This window comes from Pseudochaenichthys georgianus, chromosome 12 (assembly GCF_902827115.2).
Source record: "Pseudochaenichthys georgianus chromosome 12, fPseGeo1.2, whole genome shotgun sequence".
NCBI classification, from domain to species: domain Eukaryota; kingdom Metazoa; phylum Chordata; class Actinopteri; order Perciformes; family Channichthyidae; genus Pseudochaenichthys; species Pseudochaenichthys georgianus.
This window is the reverse complement of record NC_047514.1, coordinates 17,926,261-17,950,019: the sequence shown is the minus strand read 5'-3', so window position 1 is coordinate 17,950,019 and position 23,759 is coordinate 17,926,261. Positions and strand designations below refer to the sequence as shown.

Sequence of the window (23,759 nt, the reverse complement as noted above, 5' to 3'; positions counted from 1 at the left end):
AAAGAGATTCTGTTGAAACAAAGGAGTCTCAATCGACATCCTGCATCTTATGACAACGCGTTTATCGTTTGTGGTTTCATTTCCCTGAAGTGCTTACTTATGTGGTCTGGGACTTCTTACTTTTGCTTTTCTTTGGTGTGATGTGAATGCTGTGACCTACTTCACATATCAAATGCTGTATATGTTAATAAGATGTGAAACTACAAACACACATGCAGGCCAAAGATCAATTATGAAAACAAGAACCTTGAACAGGAGGTGAGAGGGAAGTTACACTGCAGGAGCGTCCAGTTTCTTCTAAGCGTCCTGTTAAGCATCGTGGAAAAAGGTAGGACCCAAATGCAGACTACAAAAAAAAAGGTAAACGGTCTAGAAACAAAAAGGCGAGCTTTATTTTAAAAGCTGATACACACAAAAACATGGCATGAAAAACACAGGTAGCACAAACACACAAAACTGACCGTGGCCAACATGGAGGGAGACAGGAGAGACAAACAATGAACCGACGGGGAACACAGGAAGAGACAAGACTAAATACAGGGAGGGGTAATCACGAGACGAGAAACAGCCGGGCAGGGGAGGAGAAACACAAGGGCAACAGGTGAACACAATCAGACACACCAGGGACACTATCGACAGGGAGGAAAACACAGGGAGAAGGACCAGACAAGAAACAAGGAAACAGGTAGAAAGGAACAGCAAAACAAAACCCATTACCAGACACACAAAACTAAAACCGTGACATAACACCAAGATCGTGACACTTCCTTACGTCTCAGGGTAAACATACTTGATTTAGGGTGTCGATCTGGGGCTTTTTGGGCATGGCTGTATATGCTGGCAGGAATTCAACTGTAGAATTCTTGAATTCTCTGCAGCCCTTGCCCGCCACACCACAAACCCCTCTTGTATCCCCAGGGGCAAGTGGAAAGCCCCGAGGATGGCAGCAGAGTGGTTATGTTTACCTGCAGTAGTGCTGACGGTGTTGTGGTGCGTCGAGTTCCCCTGTCTTTTCTCTAGTAGTCAGTGGTTTGACGGCAATGCAGCACCTAGTGTGGATGCCTACAACAATATGTAGATCAGTGATCTGTTTCGTGGTCTGACCTCTCATTAACCCTGTGATGCACGCAGCTGGTTTAACACATCATCGGGTGTCTCCAAACAGGAAGTGAAGTGACGAAGATAAGATTAGACAATACTTGAAAACACGCTATATTTTCATATTTTCCTCCCAGTCACATATTCTGATAACATGAGCAGAAGCTTGCGGAGTTATGAGTCTGACATATTACCTACTTGAGCTAAGCAGACCCTTCCCTTTACGCACTTGTAAAAGTTTCTGATTGAGAAATGCACTTCCTCTGACTGCCAGCTTCCTCTGAAAACGCACGCATGCAATTACACATGATCTGAAGTGCAGTTGTTAGCAGCTATAATGATGAAATTCTGCAGAAATATGTGAAGGGAAGAAGGCAAACATGCTAATATGGAAAGTTGATCCCAGACTATTTTACCACAGATTGTTGGTATGACACCTAATTAACTTTAGACCAATTCTTTAAATATAACTTAAAATGCACTTGTTTGTCAGCACAAGTGTTTCCATTTGTCTTATTATTAAGTCATAAGCCAGTAAATCCATGAAGAGAAACTCATAAATCCCTTAAATGGGCACAGTGTTTGCTTTAACTCAATTTAAGGAACTTAAAAAGTTCCTAGAAGTACATTTGCTCTTAGAATTTAAGAAGTGCATTAGAAAACATTACCACTGGGAAACTTAGTCAGTGTGTAAAAGATAAAGTTCCCACCCACACTCTCTAGAGGCCGGTTAAAATGTATATCTATGAACTGTGTCAAAGGGTTGACTGACCTCAATCCTTAAATCAAGTTCATGCATGCCTTATAAGGTTTTATTGTCAGCAGGTACTTTTTAGATTTCTAAAAATATTTTATAACTTAAAAAAAAGTAGTGATATGATAAATCACCTGTTTTACCCATGGTCACTCCAAAATAATTACACACGGTCCCTGCTGGGTAAACATGCCCAGGCATGTTTACCCCTCTGTGGGACTAATAGAGGTATTCTGATCTGGTGTTGGGACATTGTCCACTTGTTAGTGAGATAAAGGAGAAAAGAAAATGCACATCTAAGAAAAAGGAGGAGATTCCGAGACATTTGGTTGCCTCACAAAGTGCACGTCATTTCCTCCTGTGACAAATGTGTGGTTTTCTGTCTTTTAAAAGTTTTAAAGGGGTGTGATCATGCCAAGTCCTTACAATGTGCCTGTGATACTGGGAGGAGAATGAATGGTCATGTAAAGAGTATGCATTTTCAACGGTTTATGGAAACAGCAACAAGTAAGTTGTACTACTTTCTTATTCAAATTCAAACAGAAACAGCATTGTATACTTCCACTTGGCACACTAGTGTGGTTATATTCTTACAGATGTTGTGAAACTGAGTGAAAACTTTCAGAGTCAATTTGACTGCTTCACAGTTTCTTTAAACACAGACAGTTTAAAATGTTACTTTTTAAACTGTCTGTGGAATCTGGACAATACTTAAGGAGACTGACAATTGTTGACATTTAAACATGCTTTACTATAACAACAGTATATGTTGCTAGAAAATGCCTGAACTGATAATATAGCAGACTTAATAGCAACAGTTTATTTGTATCACTCCCTCCTTCACTTGTGGCTTTAAAACAAAGTTCCCCTCACCGCTGGGATGTAGGTTAACCTTAACTGACCAGTTCCTTTCTCCACAGCTTTACTCTCTCTCCTGCTGGTTATGGCTTTTGATTCATCAAGAACTGTGGCAGCAAGCAGAAACCAGCAGTGTGGGGATTCTGTGCAGAAGAGTTTGAAGCTGAGCAGACTCTTACAGAAGGAATCTGTCGACCTTATCAAAACATATGTGAGTGCACGCATAAAAGTGCTTTTTTTATGTCTTAAATCCTCATCTGCTTGTACCCCACCCTTCTTAGAAAACATAGATGTTCATGTTCCTCTTTAAAGATGTGTGGCTTGATTATATATTTCTTTTTCTGCAGAAAGCCTCTCAAGGAGAAATGTCAGAGCTCTTCTGCAAGGTGTCTGTAAACAACGTCCCCGACCCCAACATCTCCGGCCTGGAGCCCTCAGAGAAGATAGCGAGCATCTACACGCATCTCCAAGAGTTCTTCCCACATTTTGAATGGGTGTACGAGCAGCAGACAGACTTACAGTTACCCACGAGCCCACTGCTGAGCGACCTGAGGCGGTTCACAGCTGGCAGCAGGAACCTGGCATATCTCATAAAACCCTTCTATCAGAGCCTCTTCCCAAACGTGCCTTTACCAGAGAGGGGGCCCACAACACTACCTCCACCTCAGAACATCTTCCAGCAGAAGGTCTACGGCTGCGTGGTGCTGAAGACCTTCAAGGAGCTCCTGTCAAATGTTTCCAGAGAACTGAGGAGTCTAAAAAGCCAAGTGTGCAGAAGGAGGACACACACCAACACACTCTTCTGAGGATGGCCTAAGGCTGGCCTTAGACAGTCAGTTTAACAACACTGGGTTAAACAAAAAGACTTTAAAAGGGAGGATAAAGGTGGCTGCATCAATGTAATGAAGCCTATTTATGGTATTTATTATTTATTTTTTTGTTTCTGATGAGATACATGCTGTTAAAAGAGAGTAAAGTTATGTCTCTGTAATATATGTATATTTAAGTTGTCTAATATGTTACGTTGTATATGTTTGTTCTACTTTGCTGTTTTGCTGTATACAGAATTATTAAATGATGCTTTGCTGCTGAACTTTTCTATGTTTCTCAGTGTGGTTGTATAAACAATATACAATTTCAGCAACATGGTGTCTTGAAAAACAGATTTTCATTCACAACATAGGTCTTCTGTTTGCTGGACTCAATCTGAGGAACAATATAATCGGACATCAAGTGTATCAAGGGAGTTAAAACTAAATCAGGAAGCAGCTGAGACGCTGACTGTGTGATATCAAGAATGACGCATGGGTTTAACACAAGGCAGTATTTTATCGGAAAGATTTCATGAAACTGGCGGGCTGTCTGGCCAGTCACAAGGTGTCGGTGTATGTGCGTACTTGCATCCTTATATAGATGGAGACCCAAGTGTGAGAAGGGGAAAACAGGAGAAGTTGATAACCTGCTAAAAAACCCTTTTATATAAATAGATACAAATCAGACAATGTCAAAAATATATTGCATATATTAATAACATACCAAGTATTTTTGTTGAAATTATGTAATGCTTAACTAAACTTTCCTCTCATCACAAGCTATGAGGAAGCTGGAAGTAGATGGGGATTCACTCTAGGTCATGAATCAAGTTCCCTGTAATAACTCTGCTTTATTTAAAGCCCAAACAGAGAGGGTACCTTAGGACAACAGTGTTTCTTCAGTCTACATTATTCATTCATTTTCACCACCCACTTAATGCTGTACAAGACTGGAGAGAGCTGAAGTATACTCCAGCAGATACAGTTGTGGTGGAAAGGCCTTGGAGTAGTCACAAGATCTCCTGTAAAATACTCTCTAGTGCACTTGACTTGAAGAAACACCAAATAACCCGCACAACTTCAACACCACCAAGAGGGAGCACATGCAACGCATAACATAACTTAACCAGGACCTGTTGTAGTTCCTGTAACCATCGATCCACCTGTCATCAGCACATCACTATGGAAATGTGTTGACTTTTGAAGAACTGCAAAACACATTTAATCAAACTATACTGTTTCCAAGGTCCAGAAAAAAATGCTATGTCTTTACTCGATTGTATAGTTATCCATATATGATGAGAAATACATATAATAAACTTCAACCTCATGCTGGCGCTAGAGAAATGGTCTTTGGATTACAAAAATCACCGGGAGACATCACCTCTTAACTATGAATGACTGCACATATTTCTATGCCAATCCATAAAGCAAATTCATTGATTAAGTGAACGCTTTGAACCATTTGAGGCATTAGAATTAAAGGACAATTAAAGTGTGTTATCCTCTGGGAAGACCAACATTGTTATCCATTTTAAAAGTTATGGAAAGAAGAAATGCCGCCATGCACTCGCTTCATTTTAATCTCAACTATCCATTGTTTTAGTTGTTTAGATTTAACTTTAATAACAGAAATTAGAGCTGTGTTTAGTTTTAAACCTATTGTTTTATGATATATCCTGTAACATATATCTAGCAAGACATTTTCTACAGAACCAAAGAGAAATGGCCATAAAGATTGAAATACAATACTCTCCAGAAAAAAAGACACAAGTAGAAAGTTGATTCTGAAACACATGTGTTGTATTTTATTGCAAAAATATGGATGGTTTACAAAGTAAAGGAATCAGTGACAAGGACTTGAAATGACACCTAATAATTCAAATGATAATCATCGTCAAAACAATGAACAAACATGTATCCGATGAAAGCTCCACATTAAACATTATTCATGAGGTAATGTACCTACTGGAGAAATTACACAAACACATGTATTGAATCAGGTGCAGGTTCATCCTTTAACATGCTTTACATGTTTTGACCTGTGGGGGGCAGTATACAGCCGCGACTGAACACATTGAGCATCAGAAGTGCTGATGGCTATCTTTGAACATTCAAGACGGTCAATAATTTAGCATTCACTAGAAATATGAAAACCTGTTCAAACATGCAGTATTAGTAAACAACAAGCACACGACAAGACTCAATACCTATTAACCACAACATATAAACAGGTACAAGTGAAAGCTTATTTTATTGATAGTCACAGTTTGAGCTTGACTGCAGCCAGAATCACACACTGGGGTTGTTGTGGTCATTGCGTAACGTTTACACTCTCATAACCAGCTTCCCATTTGTAATGCCCTTTTAAGATTATTACAATGCTTTCACATTTATTATTTTCAAAAAGTTGTGTATGAGATGACTTTGTGTATAACAATCACCCCAAAGCAATGGAGTTAAAGGTAACTGGTGGTAGCTGTTGAATCAAGCATTGTAAGCTTAAGTTTGGCTTGAAATGTTAAATTCTCATATAAAGTTATTCAAACTCCTGATATTAAAATATCTCTATGACTTTTCATCATATGTGTGGTCTTAAAAAGTGAAAATTATCTTTTTGAGGTGAATTATGAAATCCTTGCTCATTATTCGATCAGATACTGCCAGCAGGCATTTTAACTCGCATGCCAGCACTCCCATTTCCTTTTTACCAGGAAGGCGCACCATGAACTGAAATACGGTTCATGGGGTTTTTATTGTGCAAATGTAGTGTGCAGAGCATGCACTGAGGATCATACTTGAGAAAGGCATTTCAATGTTGTATTGCTATTGTAAGACAAATATAAATATATTTTACATATACATCTCTATATCCCTGATTATTAATATTATTGATTTATGGCATTAACTCTTTCAAGTCTTTTGAGCATCAATATTTGCATGCATAGAGTCGGACATTGATATTCGATTATTGCTTAGTCTAACTACTTTCATGCAGAGTTAGTAGACTTATCATCTCATATTATTGCTTACAATCAGGTAAGCAGGTCTCCCTTGGAAAAGAGATCAATGATCTCAATGGGATTTTATCTGTATAAATAAAGGTTTGAAATGAAATGAAATCAAATCAAATTGACCATTTCTACTATATCTTTATATTCATTGAATCTACATAATTATTCAAACATAATTAAGGCATATTTTTCCATGCAAGCAATAAACTAAAAACTAGTAACAAATAATGAAATCATTATAAAGAGCTTCCAGAGTGTTCCCGAAGTCTCTGCATAGTGCAGTGTACCAACCTCACTTACAAAACGTTGGGGTGTCCATCATTGAAAAGTGAACATTCATTTTTAACTCAATCTCAAAGCCATTCAGCAGCTAGAAAAAGAAAGAGATTTATGTTGTTTAATATTACGTTATTTCTCACTTTCCTTAAAAGTGGCTGACTTTTTATTTGATTTTGCAATATATTTTATAATAATCACATATTGAAATGCACATTTAAAAGTATGCTAATTTACTATGAAAGTAGATTTAGCAAACATATGTATTATAATAGTGCGTGATCCGTGTACCAACCTTAAGGAAGTGCTCAAATGTGATTCCCTCGAAGAATTCATCAGGTTCCTGCGTGTGAGAAAGAAAGGTTACAGACAAACAATGAATCAAACTCAAGTTTAATTTAATCTAAACTGAATCTCACATACCATGTGAGCCATTGAAGTACTGGCCACTTCCCTCATGGCAGCATCAGCAATGCCTTTGGCTGTGTCCTTCCCTAGGTCCTCGGTGAGAGATAGTAGCTCGTCGATCACCTGGACAGATGTGAGCAACAAGTTGAAATCAAATAATATTACTACAATGGCTACAGGTATCAAACACGTCATCTGAAAAGGTTTGAGGAAAGTTTAATTAACTAGCAATTGTTGCAGGAAAGGCCGCTGACTAGTGTTAGACTGGAGACACTCAAATCACCAAGTCTGTGTCAGACTACGTCTCTTGACCATACATTATCCAAAACTGTTCAAAAGATACCCTAACAACATTAAACTGACATGTCATGATAATCTCCTCAGAATGTGAGTAAGGATTTTTGTGATTTTCCCTGGTTATGTGACAGCTAAAGTGCATGAGTAGCAGTGACCGGAAGCTTACATGTCTGTACTCCTCGAGGGTTATCGTCCCATCGTCGTCTGTGTCATGCATGTTGAATATAACTGCAGAGAAAAAAAACACAGGTATTGGTTCAACTGCTGCATATCAGCCACAGATAATGTCAACCAAGTGATAATGTGATTGAAGACACACATCTCAGTTTCTCCCTCCTGACGCTCTCACGCTCCTCTATCATGCGTGGCGATGGGGCCTTGAAATGGGACATGACCATCAGAAACTCCTCAAAGTGGATCTCATCCACAGGGCCCTCGCCATTCCGCCGAAAGTTTCTAGAGGAATATAGAGGTCAGCCCGCAGATAGTGCAGTTCAGACATAACATTATTGAATCTTATCTCACATCATATGAAAAGTTCAGGCAACATTCAAATCATCATCACTGTACCTTCTGTCGAAGAAGGCCTCTATTATCTGCGCGCGGATGGGATTGCATGCCAGATCTGGGATGCTATTGAAATGATCCCTCCTGAGAGTGGACAAGGATTTTAAGGAGTGGCAGCATACAGTAATATTTAATCATGGACACAGGTTGCACAATGTTTATGCAGACAAAAGGCTTGTTAGGCAGGTTTCCACTTCCAAAGAAAGCTGATCAACTGCCAGGCCAACTTGTTTTTCACAACCTGAAATTATCACATAAGAATTCACAATAGTCAGTAAAGGTTCTAAAAAACACTTACTTCAAAGTTTCCCCATTGTGGCCCAACAGCTTGAACCTTGTATGTAGGACTCTGATCTGCGAAATTGAAACTAAAACATAGAAAAGGAGAAGTTAGTTCTTGTGTATGCAAAACGAATAGGTAAAATGCCTCTAAAAACAATGGAGAAAAACAGACATGTTATTCAAACCGGTTAGATAGTCATCTTTTTGACATTTAAATAAGTACATTTGCTCGGAATATGCTCTACATTCCATCACGTATCAATGGATGCTTTCAAGGCCACAGATTTGGATATTCATATTGTATGCAAAACACTGATTTTCTGTGATGTGCCACCTATATCTAACACACGCACCAATTTCAAATAAGGCTACAGGTTAAATACGATAGCTTTTGTTGCATTTAACAAAAAGGCAATTGATTAATTGAACCTTGTTTTGTAAAAGCGTTCAATATATAGTGGTTCATCTATTATTTATAGCACCTCTTCTTACCTGGGTAAAGTTACACTTCCATTAACTTGCAGTAAATTATTTAGTAATACTGCACCACATAGAGGCTGCTGGAAGAGTGTAGTTACGCAATAAAGGCACATATTGATCATGCCTTCATGCCTAGACGATGAATTCCCCTTTCAAAATAAGATCGATTTAAACCAAGAAAATATTTCATTAGGTCTCATTTCCGGTGCAGTGAAATCATGTTTCCACACATCCTACGTGTATATGTAAGGTCTTACAATTAAAATAGCTTAGCCGCAAATGCAAAAACAAGAATGATGATAAGCTCATACTCACAGCCCGTCTTTTCCTTCAGATCAACGTACTCTGGTTGACCAGGTGAGGACTGGAACGCACCCATCCCTCGGTGAATATGTTCCTTCAGTCCGGAGTAACGAGACCAGATACAGTCTATGGACCGGAGGCAAGTCGCAAATAAACAAAACTGTTGGGATTTAAACGGATCTCAGAGTGTCATGTCTCAATTTCATGCATCTCACTGTGCGCGCGGTCACCAGCAGGTCGCATCCTCTGCACACGGTGCAGGCTACTTCCGCACCCACAGTCCTCATGACGACACATTGAGGACAGGCTGCACTTTGAATAATGTACATTGTATGCACACTTTTTTATTTATACAGAGGCTGCGACTGTGTTTGTTTATACTGTACCGGTACACAGTTAGTTATCAGATATCATAATATAAGCTTAAGTCTGAAATGTGAAGTATAACGTTTCAAACGGAAGTGTTTTGATATTCTGAAGTATTACATTACACTATTTAACCTAGCCAGTTCCACAGGTGCACCAACCTGTTTTAACTCTTATTTTTGCTGAAAAAACTGTCATCAATACGCAGACTGTACACACAAAAAATATATTTTAGATTCTGGACTTTTAAAGCAAATATATCAAGCTACAGTAAATGATTATTCCTAGTTGTGTAGCCATAAACAAGAACTGAGATAGATATCCTCAAATGGGGAACTTGTGTGCTACCAAAGGAATTCAAACAGACAACAAATGATAGGCCTTTTGACATTTTATTCACAGCACACTACACAATTAAATACACAGTCATACACATAAATAACCCAATACAATCAGCTGTTTGAAACATGATTAAAAGCTGAACAGCTAACAGATGTTGCATGTAAAAAAACAAGTATTCATTTAAAAAACGTACCATTGTTGGAACAAAACACAATTAAGAGTTATTCGATAGAGCAATGCAACTGAGTCTGCATAATAGATGGCCTTCAAAATACAAAATGAGTTTGTAGTAATTATTTCAGACCTTACTCTTTAGCGCTCACTGTCACAAAAAATATCGCACAAGTGTATCCAAAATGTATTCTACGGACTAATCTTGTTGGATTTTGTATGTCCTTTTGTGCAGAACTGCTATGTCCTCTTTGGACGTTTCCATGAATTATAATGCTTGAAGAAGTGACTACATTTTCATATTTGAAACAAACGTGCTCATGGAACTGTATAGGAGGCGTGTGGTGCAGTGGGTTGTCCGTTGGTGTTCGGATCAGGGGGTCACAGGTTCAAACCCCACTGCAGTCAGCATGTCGTTGTGTCCCTGGGCAAGACACTTTACCCCAAATTGCTCCTGTGGGGATTGCCCACAGTATCGAGTATGTAAGTCGCTTTGGATAAAAGCCTCTAAGAAGTAACATGTAATGTAAACAATTCACAGTGATCTTGAAAATCTTCATTTTAGGGAGGCTGTGGCTCAGTGGTTAGTGTGCTGGACTTGGAATCAGGGGGCAGCATGTTCGAGTCCCACTGCAGTCAGCATGTCGTTGTGTCCCTGGGCAAGACGCTTCACCCCAAATTGCTCCTGTGGAGATTGTTCACAGTACGTGTAGTATGTAGTATGTAAGTCGCTTTGGATAAAAGCGTCTAACAAGTGACATGCTGTATTCCATGCATCTAAAGTATAACAAGTTATATGCTAAATATAATGTTGATTAAACCAATGTGTTACCAAAGTTCACCACATGGTGGGAGCATTTTATCATGTGTAATATAACACGAGTGATTCAATATCATACATGCACATCATACATTTTACATACAACAAAGTCCAGGAGCAGACATACAAATCAACAAGACATGACATACAGTAAATAAAGAAAAATGGAAAAAAGGAAAGAAAAATACATTTTTAGTTTTTAATAGTGCTAATTATATTGCTTAAATTATTGATTGAAAATTAAAAAAATTGGTTTACAGTCAGCCCATTTCTTTTTATGGATATGAAATGTCCCTAAAAATACAATTAACTGCACAAAAAGGACTAGAGGACAGGTTTGTTATCCCTGATGTCTGTTCAGTTTGCATCAGAGCAGGACAGTGTGTGTGTGTGTGTGTGTGTGTGTGTGTGTGTGTGTGTGTGTGTGTGTGTGTGTGTGTGTGTGTGTGTGTGTGTGTGTGTGTGTGTGTGTGTGTGTGTGTGTGTGTGTGTGTGTGTGTGTGTGTGTGTGTGTGTGCATGTGCATGTGCGTGTAGTATAGAAAATCTACACAATGAGTTGTGTTAAATATAATGTTAAATCCCAGGGTTTTTCAATATTCAGGATCAGCAAATGATACACCATCAATCCCCTTTCACCATGATTGTGTAGGTCATTATTAAATTGTAACAAGCCCATCCCAACCTGTCCTACTTCACAGCTGTTTCTAAATCTGGCAAGCTTCAGACTCAGAGTCAGTAACTGTTGCATCCTCCAGTCATGGACAATTAGCTGTCAGCGCGACAGCTGTTAACAGGTTGTGTCACCTTGCGGTCTCCTTATAAACAGTCGATCGGAGAATCTGAAAGCCTTGTTATGACACTAATCAATTATTAAGTAAATTAAGTTCTTTTTACAGATACAACCGGATAAATCAGTCAACTGTCAATATAAGACCACCTGCTGGTGAGCACACTTTATTATCCCAGTCTCAATATTGTGTCACTGTGATAAAAATAAAATGGTGTCATAGCATTTTGTCCTCGCACTATATTGCATTTTAACTAGACAGGATGGTAATTATTTGTTCATGTGCCACTATTGTCCATCGTCATACCCAGAGACCAAACATTACTTTTATGCTGCAACACTTTTTGGCTAGTTTTCCAGGGGCGATTCAGAAAACTGATTACTTTATATTGCAATACAGTATGCAGCAGTAGCACAATATCAAGTAAAATAAAGTGCTACATTTGGACACAGAGACTCAAGATACTACTAAGCAAGTTGATATTGTACTTTTGAGGTGCAAATTCCTACATGTATTTGAAATGTATAAGATTGACGTTGAATGGTTTGGGAACCTTTCCTGCATTTTTTGTCCAACTGGTTATTCCAGCCTTGCTTTGCACAATAAATCAAGTATTCGTGGGTTTGACTACATGTTTTAGTAACCATGATTTAGTAGTTCAAAAACACAGGAATGCTACGATTACAGCCTCTATGGCATATATATGATGTCACTTGGAATAGCCATTGGCCTCTGACAAGGCAGAGTTAAAGTGTATATTCAGGGTCAGAAGAGGTAAACCAAACCAGAACACATTCAAGTATTTTCTCTGTGGAGGGGGATTGCTGCATCACCTTGTACACAATCATCAACCCTGATGGAAGAGAACAACAATACATGTTCTCTTCTTTATCAGCCTCTGCCCTTGAAATGCTCTTTTCTATGAAAGTGTCTCACTTGCAGCGTGTTGTAACCATTGCTGAGCGACCAACGTCTGCTGGCTTGAAATTGATTTAAATACAGACTCTGCTCCGGAGAGAGGGGGAGACAATAAGGAGGTATCTGCTATACGGAGACAAAAAGGGGGCAGAAAGCATGGCCAAGGAGAGAGGGCAGCCTGAGCCTGTTTTGCATGCACGGGGGCTTCTGTGGGAACAGGAGTTGACAGGAAGCCGCAGTGCTGCCTCCAGCTCTCAGACAACAGCTGCTCAGGAAGAGGAGACGTCCTGAGGGTGCTACGACACGTCTCGCTCTTTCTCCATCCCTCTTTTCACCTGTCTGCTTCCTCCTTTCACTGAACAGACGTATGCTACACAATGCATTCTTCCCATTCACACACATCTTGATATCAATGACACACACACACACACACACACACACACACACACACACACACACACACACACACACACACACACACACACACACACACACACACACACACACACACACACACGCGCGCGCACACACACACACACACACACACACACACACACACACACACACACACACACACACACACACACACACACACACACACACACACACACACACACACACACACACACACACACACACACACACACACGAGATTCATAAGAAATTGGCAGACTCAAACAAAAGCACTCGAATAGGTCAAGCTGACTTTCTGATGGAATCTGTTGTTTGTTCTGCTAAGCAATGTTTAGGAAGAGTAATCATCAGGAGTTTAATGAAAATGAAATATTCTTCCTCTTCTGAGCCACTGATGAAAGACATTTCAACGAGCGAAGCCTTTGTATTAAATTCAATTTGAATATTTGCATTTGTGTAATTTGGTTATTTATGAGGTTTGTGCGTTTTGATCAATTTCCTCATGCAGAACGAAGAACCAATTTCTTCCGAGTGTTTTTATCCACAACTGGAGAACAACACACTGCAATTTTCAATTGTCACCACATCTTTTCAAGAGAGATGCCTTTATATCTCACAATAACAGCAAGATTGTTTGATGTGACAGCTCAGATAATATTAGATTGATTAAACCTTTATCTTTCACAGACAACCGCTCATTAAATAAAGATTTTTGGGCAAAAAGTCCCTAATTTAAGTACTGATAAACAGCATTAAAGAAAAAAGTTATATATTCCAGATTGGAGAAGTTTTGATTGCTTACAAATATTAAACATTAATAAGCAATAAAACATGTTCTTATTGCAGCATCATACTAAATATTGTGTTATAAATCATGTTAGATACTTATAAATGCTTGAAAGGTTGCCTCAGAAGTGTTATTTTCTCCCCATATAATATATTTAACATTATTTCAAAAATAGGGTGCATTACACATTAATGAAGGTCCCAATTATGATCCCATAATTACAGGAATGCCATGTATCTGGAATAGGATTCAGGAGCCAGCTTTTGTTTGGGTGGTATTAATTACTTTCATCACTTTAGAGGTGACCCAGTTCTAAAATCAAAACATCCAGACGGGGGGATGAAAATTGAGAGTGAAAAAATAATTACCGTACCTCGTTAGAAGAATACTGCATGTAAAAAACATCCAGTCTCTGTGGCTATTTCACAAGATTCTGTGTCAAACTATGAGTAGGTATGTCAATGCTTATACTAAATCTAATCATATACATCTCATACCTCTGCAATAAATCTTGAAAGTGTGTTTTACAGCTTTCAGTTTGCTTTTTAACTGATGGCACATAAAAGAACAGAAATGTGTCTCCTTCTCACTTTTTGCCCTTGGTTTTTCAATATAAAAAAAGAAGAAGGGATTGCCGAGGTGGGGACAGGGCATCTCCAGACAGAAAGAAATCAATTTCAGAGTACAAGCAATTTAGAGACAGCCAAAGACAAAACTGTGTTACAGTGAAAGACAGTTAGAATGCAGAGAGGTCAGGGAAGTTTTAGAAATGGAAAAGTTATTATTGCATTATCAGAAGGACTAAATAAGGATTTAGAAAAAAATAGTTTCAAGTGATGGAAGAAATGGTTGTTTCCTCTCAGGGGAATCTCTCCCAGACGAGATAGGAGATGTAATCCCTCAGGTGTGTCCTGGTTTTGTTCGGGGGTGTCTTCTCAGTTGGTCATGCCTGAGAACACTCCAAACAGAGCCGGGCACTTTTATGAGATGCCTGAACCACTTAGAGCTGGCTGCTTACAACGCAAAAAGGAGCATTTGTTCAATGTGGAGGCTTTCCAGAACCACAGAGAAACCAGCAGGATTTTGGTCTAAAATTAAGAATGTCACATAGTCTTAGTGATCAAATGTAAGAATACAATTTACAATAACAATAAAGTAATATATAGTAAATAATCATAAATTGACTTAACCCAGGCCCTTTGGCACAAATCACCCCAAGCCCACCATTTTGAAAAAAATGCATCCCCCAGCTGTTTTGAGCTAACATCATGCTAACTGTATAGACTCATGGTGTAGCTTACTAAAGCACTAAAACATGTGTGAACTGTTTTCAAAGTTGTCTAAATTGTTCAAACACAGCAATCAAAAAACCTTGATCATAGACATTTTACTTTGGAGGGCAAACATTTTTTTTTTAACTTAAATGTGCTTACCTCTCAAGCCATGTGTCTCCCTTCTTTGCAGGATGATTGAAATTACATTACATTACATTGCATTTAGCTGACACTTTTATCCAAAGCGACTTACAATAAGTGCGTTCGACCAACAAAATACAAACTTGAAGAAAACAGAATCATATAAGTACATCAGGTTTCATAGAGCAACAACATTTCAAGTGCTACTCAACTGGCTTTAGGTAAGCCTCTTGGATGCCTCTTCAAAAATATGTGGTCACATGACCAACTTCTTCTATGGTTTTCTAGATAACAGGGGTGGCAATACTTGCCCCTTGGCACAAATTACCCCACTCTCCCCTACCGATAAAAAGACCGATAACGTCGTAGCTTACTTAAGAGAGCTACTACGGTCTTTAATAGTTCAGCCCCGGGGCCCGTTTAATACCGGGGCTCGGTACCCATCCCTAGTTTTTACTGAGTCTAATTTGCAAGGCATGATTAGGTTAGTATTATTCATTATAACGGATAAACACTGTTGAATTATTCCTTACACTTCCTTTTTGGAGTTTTTGGTTTGGGCAGGCTGAACAAAGACACCACCAGCCCCTGCAATGCAATCACTCACACATCATCTCCATGCACACCAAAACATTTGAAGCGTAACTGACCTGCCATGCATGCTTCACGTTGCTAAGGTACAAGTGTATGTATCTTGTTGTTACAGCGTTCACATGAGGTTCCAGTAAACCAGAGAGAACACTTAGCTGCTTCTGCTGTGAGTGGTATAAGCAGCTCTTGGGCAATCGTCCAGAAGAATGAGTGTGCTGGTCAGCTGTGGCATACTGCTTAAAGCATACCCTCAAGATGGACCTCATCTCAAATAAATGTTGGAGAAGGGTATGTTGGCCTTGTTGTTAAAGCTCATCGCCAGTGTTGAAAAGTTATGCTCAGCCCTGACCTATACCACACAGTCATTTCTTAATGTATTTTGCCCTATAATGTTGGTTGAGTGGAATACGTTTGAGTGTTTGCAGTGATTTCATGGTGAATAAATTATGTGCAAAGGTCATATGTTGAAATAACGGTATTCATATTGTTACATTTAGAACCATACTGTTGTCAATCTCAATGATTCAGTATAACATATCTCTTACCTTCCACGTATTAAAAGTCGATTGGAAGTGTTTATGAACTCCAGGAACTAAAGGACAACATATTAACAGGTTAGATGTTAATTTAGGAATAAGTTATGCTTTAACCTTTAACTGACCCTTCATTCATTATTAGAAATTCAAAACATTAACTTTATGCAAGTATGTAGAGCTTAAATGCAAAATATGTAGCACTAAATAGTTAAATACGTGAAAGTATACAAAAAGTAATAAGATATGTCACATTTTTCAATTTGAAGGTACAGCTAAAAAACGAATTATACAGTATGTGACATGCATATGATTTGCTAACAAAGCCAGAACATCTGTTACCACCTTAGGAGGAGGAATATTGAGCAGATGCAGATCTGTGATGATTGGACGGCGGACAGTAACCTGTAATTATGAATCAGTCGACAAATCAGGCCTGGCTCTGCTGTGATTTGATGGCTAATTTTAAATTAAACCAACGTTTTTTTTTATCTTATATAGAAATGTTCAATATAATCATGTCTGCTGATCTGTTGTGACCTCCCCAAGCCAATTTGTAAGCTAGATAAAACAAATTCGTCAATATGTCTGTACCAAAAAGAGGGTCAATCCATCCAACAGTTGTCAATACATTTCACTACACGCAAAAAATACTTACCTCATTATGGCGCTACCAAAGTCATTAATATTTGTTCGGGCGGCAGACACCCTATCCGTTTTTAAGAGTGCGCTTAAGACCTTCCTTTTTGATAAAGCTTATAGTTAGGGCTGATTAGATTCAGCCCCTAGTTTTGCTGATATAGGCTTAGTTTGTCGGGGGACATCTTACTTCTTCCTTCTCTCTGTCTATACCTGTGTACTCTCATGTTCCGATTAACCCAGCTTCCCCACATTTCTTTCTTTTTGGTGTCTATATACGCCGGGATCCGGAGTCATGGATGATCCTGCGGTCCTGTGTCCTGGATCGCGAGCCCTGGATCGCGAGTCGTGGCTGTGGTCCTGGATCATCGGTCCTGGATGGATATCCTCGTGGATTCATCCTCCTATTATATACACACATGCATTTCCAAACATTTGGACTACCTATGTTGCAAATGTATTATCTTTTCGATTTACACACGGCATCTATTGCACGTCTGTCCGTCCTGGGAGAGGGATCCCTCCTCTGTTGCTCTCCCTGAGGTTTCTCCCATTTTTCCCTTTAAACTGGGTTTTCTCTGGAAGTTTTTCCTTGTACGATGTGAGGGTCTAAGGACAGAGGGTGTCGTATTGTCATACTGATATTCTGTACACACTGTGAAGACCACTGAGACAAATGTAACATTTGTGATATTGGGCTATATAAATAAACATTGCTTGATTGATTGATTGATTGATTGATTGATTGATTGATTGATTGATTGATTGATTGATTGATTGATTTATTGATTAATATGAATCATCCAGGAACCATGAATGTCGGTTCAAAAGTTTGTGCCAATCAATCAATATTAAGATGTTTAATTGAATAACTTAAAACTTTGACCTGTGAAGGATACTAGATGAAAAGTCAGAGGATCACCAGATTTTGGTCAGAGAGCTCTAAATGGTATCTTAGCAGTATCACATTTGCATTTCAGTAAACCAGTAAAAGATGCCCATTTCTTAAATAACCCTTACCTAATCAACCCTTGTGAACATTGTAACAAACTATTTGCCTGATCATATGCATAACACTTTGTACTAACTTAAGCAAAATAGCATACTTCCTATATACTGACGGAAAAAAATCAAGAAAAAGTGTCTAAAGCGCCAAGTAAGGCATTTTAATAAATACAGAAAACTTAAGACTAGTATGACAAACAACTTTTATGTTAAATTATTGCTTAGTTTAGTTAACAGCAACTTGACGATGTACAGGACACTAAAACGGCACCCGAGAATGACCATAGGCTAATAGGTTGTCCACAGTTAACTATTGTAACACTATAAGCAAATTTTTTGAATAATGAAACAGACAAAGTGTTGCAGGGATTTTTTTGTCCTGTTGTTGAATTGGCCACACCACATGTAACTAATTAATGTTAATTAAGTAGTTTGATTGGCAGAGCTCGGAGCGATCTTTTCAGTCACTCAATCTAAATATATAGATTTAGTGTCCTAAATGCAGTTTGTTACCGTTAAAGGTGCACTGTTAAAAATGATTTGTTGACTCAACTTGACTAAGTCAAGTCATCTTGTTGCTTTGACTGAGTTAAGTTGTGTCAAGTTGATTCAACATTTATTGTCAAGTCTATTACACTTCAATAAATTAGTTGATACAACTTGTAGTATGTTGACTCAACTTCATGTGTCAAGTTATTTGGACTAGAACATATTAGTTAAGATAACTTAAGAAGATGTTGGTTAAACTTATTTGATTGAGTTATTAAAAATGTGTTAATCAAGTTGGCTCAACATGTACAACTGTGTTTGTTCAACTTCTAGTACCAAGTTAACTTACCAGGACAAGCAAACTAATAGCTACAAAGTTATACTATACATCAACATGAGAACTAGCTTAGTCTAAACCAGGGGTGCCCAACCAGTCGAATCTCCCCACGATCGACCGGTCGATCGCGGGGAGATTCCCAGTCGATCGCGAGATGTGTCTAAAAATAGAACAACAATATTCTGTTTTATCGTTAATGTCCTATAACATAATCTTCCCGTGCCAGAATAATGCACTTGAACGCACAAAAGCTTTGTGATTGGCCGGCGTGACCCCAGGTGTGGGGGCGTGGCTGGTGAGCAGTGGGCACTATTTCGCTGACATTGTCCGTGTCAACAGGAGTGACAGTCCGCACACACACACAAGACCGCAATTATGGCAGAAGCAAAAGAGCCCAAAATATATAATTTTCACTCCGAGTGGGAGGATGATTATTTTTGTATCTATTCTAATTCAAATTCCATCTGTCTCATCTGTAATGCGAGCGTGGCTTTATCGAAGAAGGGTCATTTAGGAGCGGCATTTCAAAACAGTGCACAAACGCTACGAGACGGAATTCCCTCCCAATTCTGCCCTACGCTCCAAAAGGGGAGGGGCCTGAAAGGACAGCTAAATGCACAGCAGTCCATTTTCACCAGGCCCAACAACAAGAGCAAGGCTGCTACCATAGCATCTTATCGTGTCAGTCACATTCTTGCGAAACACATGAAGTCTTTCAAAGACGGCGAAGTTGTGAAAGAAGCATTCCTGGAGGCTGCCGATGCGTAATAAAAATAACAGTAGCATTTCAACAGGTTTTTGATATGATAAAAACTCAAGTTAGATACCGTTATTAATCAGCTGTAAGTTTTAGTTTGTTTGAATTTATTCATTATAATTATTGTACAAAATGGTATAAGAATGCAAACTTAAATTGATTATAGTCTATCATCAATTCAGGTTGATGCTTGCATCCTATTTTAAAGGCATTTATTTTTATACTCGACTAAAATGCAACAAAAAAAGTGTTTGATTCTATTAATTTTGTCTTTTTTATTGCACTTTGGCAGCAGATTCCTGTGTAGCTTCAGATCTCAGTTGTCTTATTAGTAAGCCTAATTTGTACTTTTGTAGCAACACTATTTTTATATAATGGCAAAGAAAGGGTTCAGAGTCTTTTCTTTTTTCCCTGTGTCATATGTGGCAGCACTGTTCAATGTTTCTTGAAAACATTACCCACTGTAGTATGTGACGTGTGAATAAACTCCAACTCTGTATCAACAACACTGTTGTGTAACTTCAGTTAAATACTTGTATGTGTGTAGATTCGAAAGAGGTAAAATAAAGGATCTGCAGTATTTTATGGAGTATTAATCGTACAAAGGTCAGTTTTATACAAGTAGAAGTGTGTATTTACCTGGTAGTAGGCTGTCAGTAATGGCTACGTCTCTCTATTTGGACTGGTAGATCTCGGCAGACTGGCAACTTTAAAAGTAGCGCTCGGTTCAAAAAAGGTTGGGCACCCCTGGTCTAAACTATATTAACACATGAAAAAATAGCTGAAAATACATTTCAATCAGGACTGTTATTACAATATCAATACCTGAAGAAATTAAGAACTCCAACCCACACACTCATTAACTGTTCAGTGTTGCTTTTTAATTCAAATAAGTGTGTCAATGGATGTCAACATATCATAAAGACCTTCCTTGGGACATGCAGACCAAACAAAAAACACCCTCTAACACACCATTGTTTTTGCTCTGGACTGCTCAAAAACTGAAATTACAATGTCCCATAGATACAACTGTAATTGAGTGACTTGTTAAACAGAGTCCATTCTGAGGCGTAAGTGTTCAGGGTTGCTGCAGTAAAATGCATAGAAAATTGTATCTCTCTTAACTTAACTGTCAGTCAGAACATTAAAACATTCTAACAGTACTGAAATATCCACTCTGTTCATGGTTGCTGTACAACATAAAATACACACTAGTGTCTCTCAGACACTTCCTCAAAATAGAGCAATAGAAAATGAAAAACAAATAAACTGGTGTGACCCACAGAGGGGCTATACATTTGTTTTCCTCTTGGAACAGTGGACAAATGACAAAAAATGAAAATGCATCCTTTGGGACGGATGCAGAGACATCTTCCTAGGCCATCTCTCTAACTGAGCAATATATTCTTTAGAGAGTGGACCAAGGGAGTGCACGAGTCCAACCCAATTCCCATGAACAGGCGCTGAATTACCTCAAAGGTGTATTTCAAGTCTTTTGGATAGTCAAGGTTCAACATGTACTGCAATCCCATCAGGTTCACAAAAGCATTGGGTACATCACCAAGGTCACGTATGACTATCCTTTCCTCGATCACGAGGGCGACATCGTTGTAGGAAGCTGGAAGAGGTTCCTTCACATCTCCAACGACTGAAAGGACTCCAATCACCATTCCCTTGATGACGTCCTCTTCAGGATCCGTTGGCTTCATGCAAAAAGAAACAAAAAACAACAACGAAAGTGCTTTAGAGATGCTTTGGCATATGTGCATACACAGACGACGCCTGAAACGACTAGTGTAACCCTGTGAACTCATTTTTGTATCATCTTGAACGACATTTCAGCGCTTACCTCACACATCTTCATGATAGTTGAAGGATTCTCCCTCATGTACCATGGTAGGCCCTGCAACACTGCTGCCCTTTTCCTTTGGTTCGATGCCTGCCAAAACACATGATAAATTAATATTGCTCGTTGCTATCATAATTATATGACCCCCTCACTCCACAAGGCATTCTGGTTATTTGCACTACGTTCACAGCTAACTTAATAGATTCCTTCATATTCCGTGTGTGGCCTGCCTTCTCTGACCCTTGCCTGCCTCACTATCCCTTAAGCCTTTGTACCACCATGTTGTTTATTAAATCATTGAACTGCATCAGGCGCCTGCTTTTGGGTCCTTCCCCTGTATCCCGTCGTAACAATTACATTGAGTTTACACGAGAACACATGAATGAATGTGGAAAGGCAGCTCTATTGCCTCAAAGTACTTTAAAGTAAAGAACTGTACTTACATCCTTGTCGAGGCTCTCCATTAAGGATGTAATTTCTTTGATCCCCTCAAAGCGCTTTGACCTGAACAACTTAAGGAATTTCTGCAGGTGGCTGTCCAGACCCTCATAGAGCGAATTGAGGTCCATCGACATCAGCCTGGTGAATTCCTTGACGATCTATATGAAGAAGTGACATTACATCATTTTAGTCCAAGTTAAAAGTGACCTACGTTTTCACATTTCACAAGCTGCCCAGATGAAATATTTGGTATTGCACAAGCATATATATGTCAAACCATATACAAATGTTGAACATGCAATACATGAAATAGAAGAACATTATTACGATTTAACAGCTCTGTCAAGACTTTCAGAATTGGAATATAAACAAATTTACGTCTGGAAGATGTATCTAAAACATATTCAATCGGCTCAATCACTTTAAAATTATTCTTGTAAAGTTTCTCTTTTGTATTCAGAGCCAAAAGGTCCGCCCTTTGACAGGAAACTTAGGGGGTTTGCTTTTTTAACTATCTCTGTTATAGCAGTGGTGACTGCACTATTTACTGCACAATTGTGGTTGATCAGTACACTTCCAATTATTTTTGGTGTGCACTCTTCCACAGCTGAGCTAATACGACATAGCTCGTTTATAATTTCCTGAGTTGTTGTCTTAGACACATGCAACATCGTTTGCATACGCAGTAAGAAAGATGCAACTTTCTGTTGAAACAAATCATGCAGGTCTTGATCCTCTATGTAATCATCTGTTGTTAAATCTAGATGGTCCGAATTTGTCTCATCAATTCCTGTACTTTCAGAGTTTGAAGTGACTTGAGTACAAGTTTGATACAAGTTTGTACGGAAATCATCAACAGTACAGAGGTGATGTTTCTTGCTCTTATGTGCGCGAAAAGTACTGGATACACTGGACTGAAAACTAGTCTTTGAAGGGACATTTCACAGTTTCCTTATTGTGTATGTGTATTTTTAGATGTGCAACATACTGTGTATCACTACAAGTCTCTGAGAAATTGCACAGTTCACAATTTAACCTTGAGGTCACCTGCGTTGAACGTGCTTGACTATGGTCTCTAGTTAAATGTTTTTTCAGAGATGATTCGGTCCTGAAGGAGCACACACGGTCTGCATAGACACAGGGAAGAGGACAGTTCCTTGCCTGATGACAGTGCTTCAGTTTGTAATGGACAATTAGTGTGCGTTGGCTCGGGGAGGAGTAATGACAACACTTGCAGGACCACCTCATTGAAGGGGAATTGCTCCAAACTGCACAGCCTCCACTGAAGTTATCCTGTACAGAAAAAAGAAAGAAAAACATGTTCAATTATTGAGTTATCAGCACACAACACAGTAAAATAAGTCCAAATACTCTTCTCTAAAATGTTTCTCAATCCAGATTTTAATGTATCCAGTAGTGGTGCACGATAATTATCGGCCCGATAATTATCGGTCCGATATTAGGAATGATGACGTCATCCCGATAAACCCGATAAAAGTATTAATAGCCCCGATAATATACAATATATTTTTTGGGTAAAAAAAAGGAAAAAAATACTGCGGTGTGGGTGGATTGGGATGAGGAGCGCTTGTTTTTCACTCGGCTCCTCCCGTTTTGCCAGTACTGTGGTATTAGTGGTTTAGGAAGAGGGGAGTTTTTCACAAATCCAGCGCTCCCTAACTCATGCCTGGCTGTGACGTAAATGGTGTGCGGCCGTGAAGCCAGGACAGTAAACAAACATGTCGTCGGTAGTATGGGACTATTTCAAAGTTTCAGAGTTATATAGTTCGCTTGCTATTTGTATTAACAAATGCAATGCAGAAGTTCCACGAGGAGGGGAAAAAGCAACGAGCTATAATACTTCCAACCTGATTAGTCACCTGAAACATCGCCATCGCTACGATGGTGTGTTAAAAGCGTACGAAGACGCCTGCGCTGCTAAACTA

At 38.9% G+C, this 23,759-nt stretch overlaps 2 protein-coding genes and 1 long non-coding RNA gene across 3 annotated transcripts; 1 reads left to right on the top strand and 2 right to left on the bottom strand.

Annotated features, from left to right (window-relative positions):
- The first annotated feature begins 2,264 nt into the window (after nucleotides 1-2,264).
- Nucleotides 2,265-3,807, top strand: m17 (IL-6 subfamily cytokine M17). The gene is made up of 3 exons (XM_034095810.1): nucleotides 2,265-2,359; nucleotides 2,773-2,921; nucleotides 3,058-3,807. The coding sequence occupies exons 1-3, from the start codon at nucleotides 2,305-2,307 to the stop codon at nucleotides 3,514-3,516; spliced, it is 663 nt and encodes a 220-aa protein (XP_033951701.1). The 5' UTR covers nucleotides 2,265-2,304; the 3' UTR covers nucleotides 3,517-3,807.
- A 1,496-nt stretch (nucleotides 3,808-5,303) lies between these two features.
- On the bottom strand, nucleotides 5,304-9,415 carry tescb (tescalcin b). Its single transcript, XM_034095811.2, has 8 exons — nucleotides 9,162-9,415; nucleotides 8,383-8,452; nucleotides 8,088-8,168; nucleotides 7,837-7,973; nucleotides 7,684-7,745; nucleotides 7,236-7,343; nucleotides 7,108-7,155; nucleotides 5,304-6,906 (listed from the first exon to the last, which is right to left on the bottom strand). The coding sequence occupies exons 1-8, from the start codon at nucleotides 9,223-9,225 to the stop codon at nucleotides 6,829-6,831; spliced, it is 648 nt and encodes a 215-aa protein (XP_033951702.1). The 5' UTR covers nucleotides 9,226-9,415; the 3' UTR covers nucleotides 5,304-6,828.
- An 11,765-nt stretch (nucleotides 9,416-21,180) lies between these two features.
- LOC139434878 (uncharacterized) lies at nucleotides 21,181-21,897 on the bottom strand. The gene is made up of 3 exons (XR_011644183.1): nucleotides 21,816-21,897; nucleotides 21,373-21,462; nucleotides 21,181-21,226 (listed from the first exon to the last, which is right to left on the bottom strand). It is a non-coding gene; the product is annotated as an uncharacterized lncRNA (long non-coding RNA).
- Between the last annotated feature and the right edge of the window lie 1,862 nt (nucleotides 21,898-23,759).

What these genes read in the sequence shown, in the direction of transcription:
- m17 (XM_034095810.1), top strand. Translation starts at nt 2,305, where the DNA reads ATGAATGGTCATGTAAAGAGTATGCATTTTCAACGGTTTATGGAAACA. An exon ending in GTTTATGGAAACAGCAACAA is followed by an intron (nt 2,360 to 2,772) that starts GTAAGTTGTACT and finishes CTTTCTCCACAG; the next exon opens with CTTTACTCTCTCTCCTGCTG. An exon ending in TCGACCTTATCAAAACATAT is followed by an intron (nt 2,922 to 3,057) that starts GTGAGTGCACGC and finishes CTTTTTCTGCAG; the next exon opens with AAAGCCTCTCAAGGAGAAAT.
- tescb (XM_034095811.2), bottom strand. Translation starts at nt 9,225, where the DNA reads ATGGGTGCGTTCCAGTCCTCACCTGGTCAACCAGAGTACGTTGATCTG. An exon ending in TCTGAAGGAAAAGACGGGCT is followed by an intron (nt 8,453 to 9,161) that starts GTGAGTATGAGC and finishes TCTATGTTTTAG; the next exon opens with TTTCAATTTCGCAGATCAGA. An exon ending in GTACTTCAATGGCTCACATG is followed by an intron (nt 7,156 to 7,235) that starts GTATGTGAGATT and finishes TCTCACACGCAG; the next exon opens with GAACCTGATGAATTCTTCGA.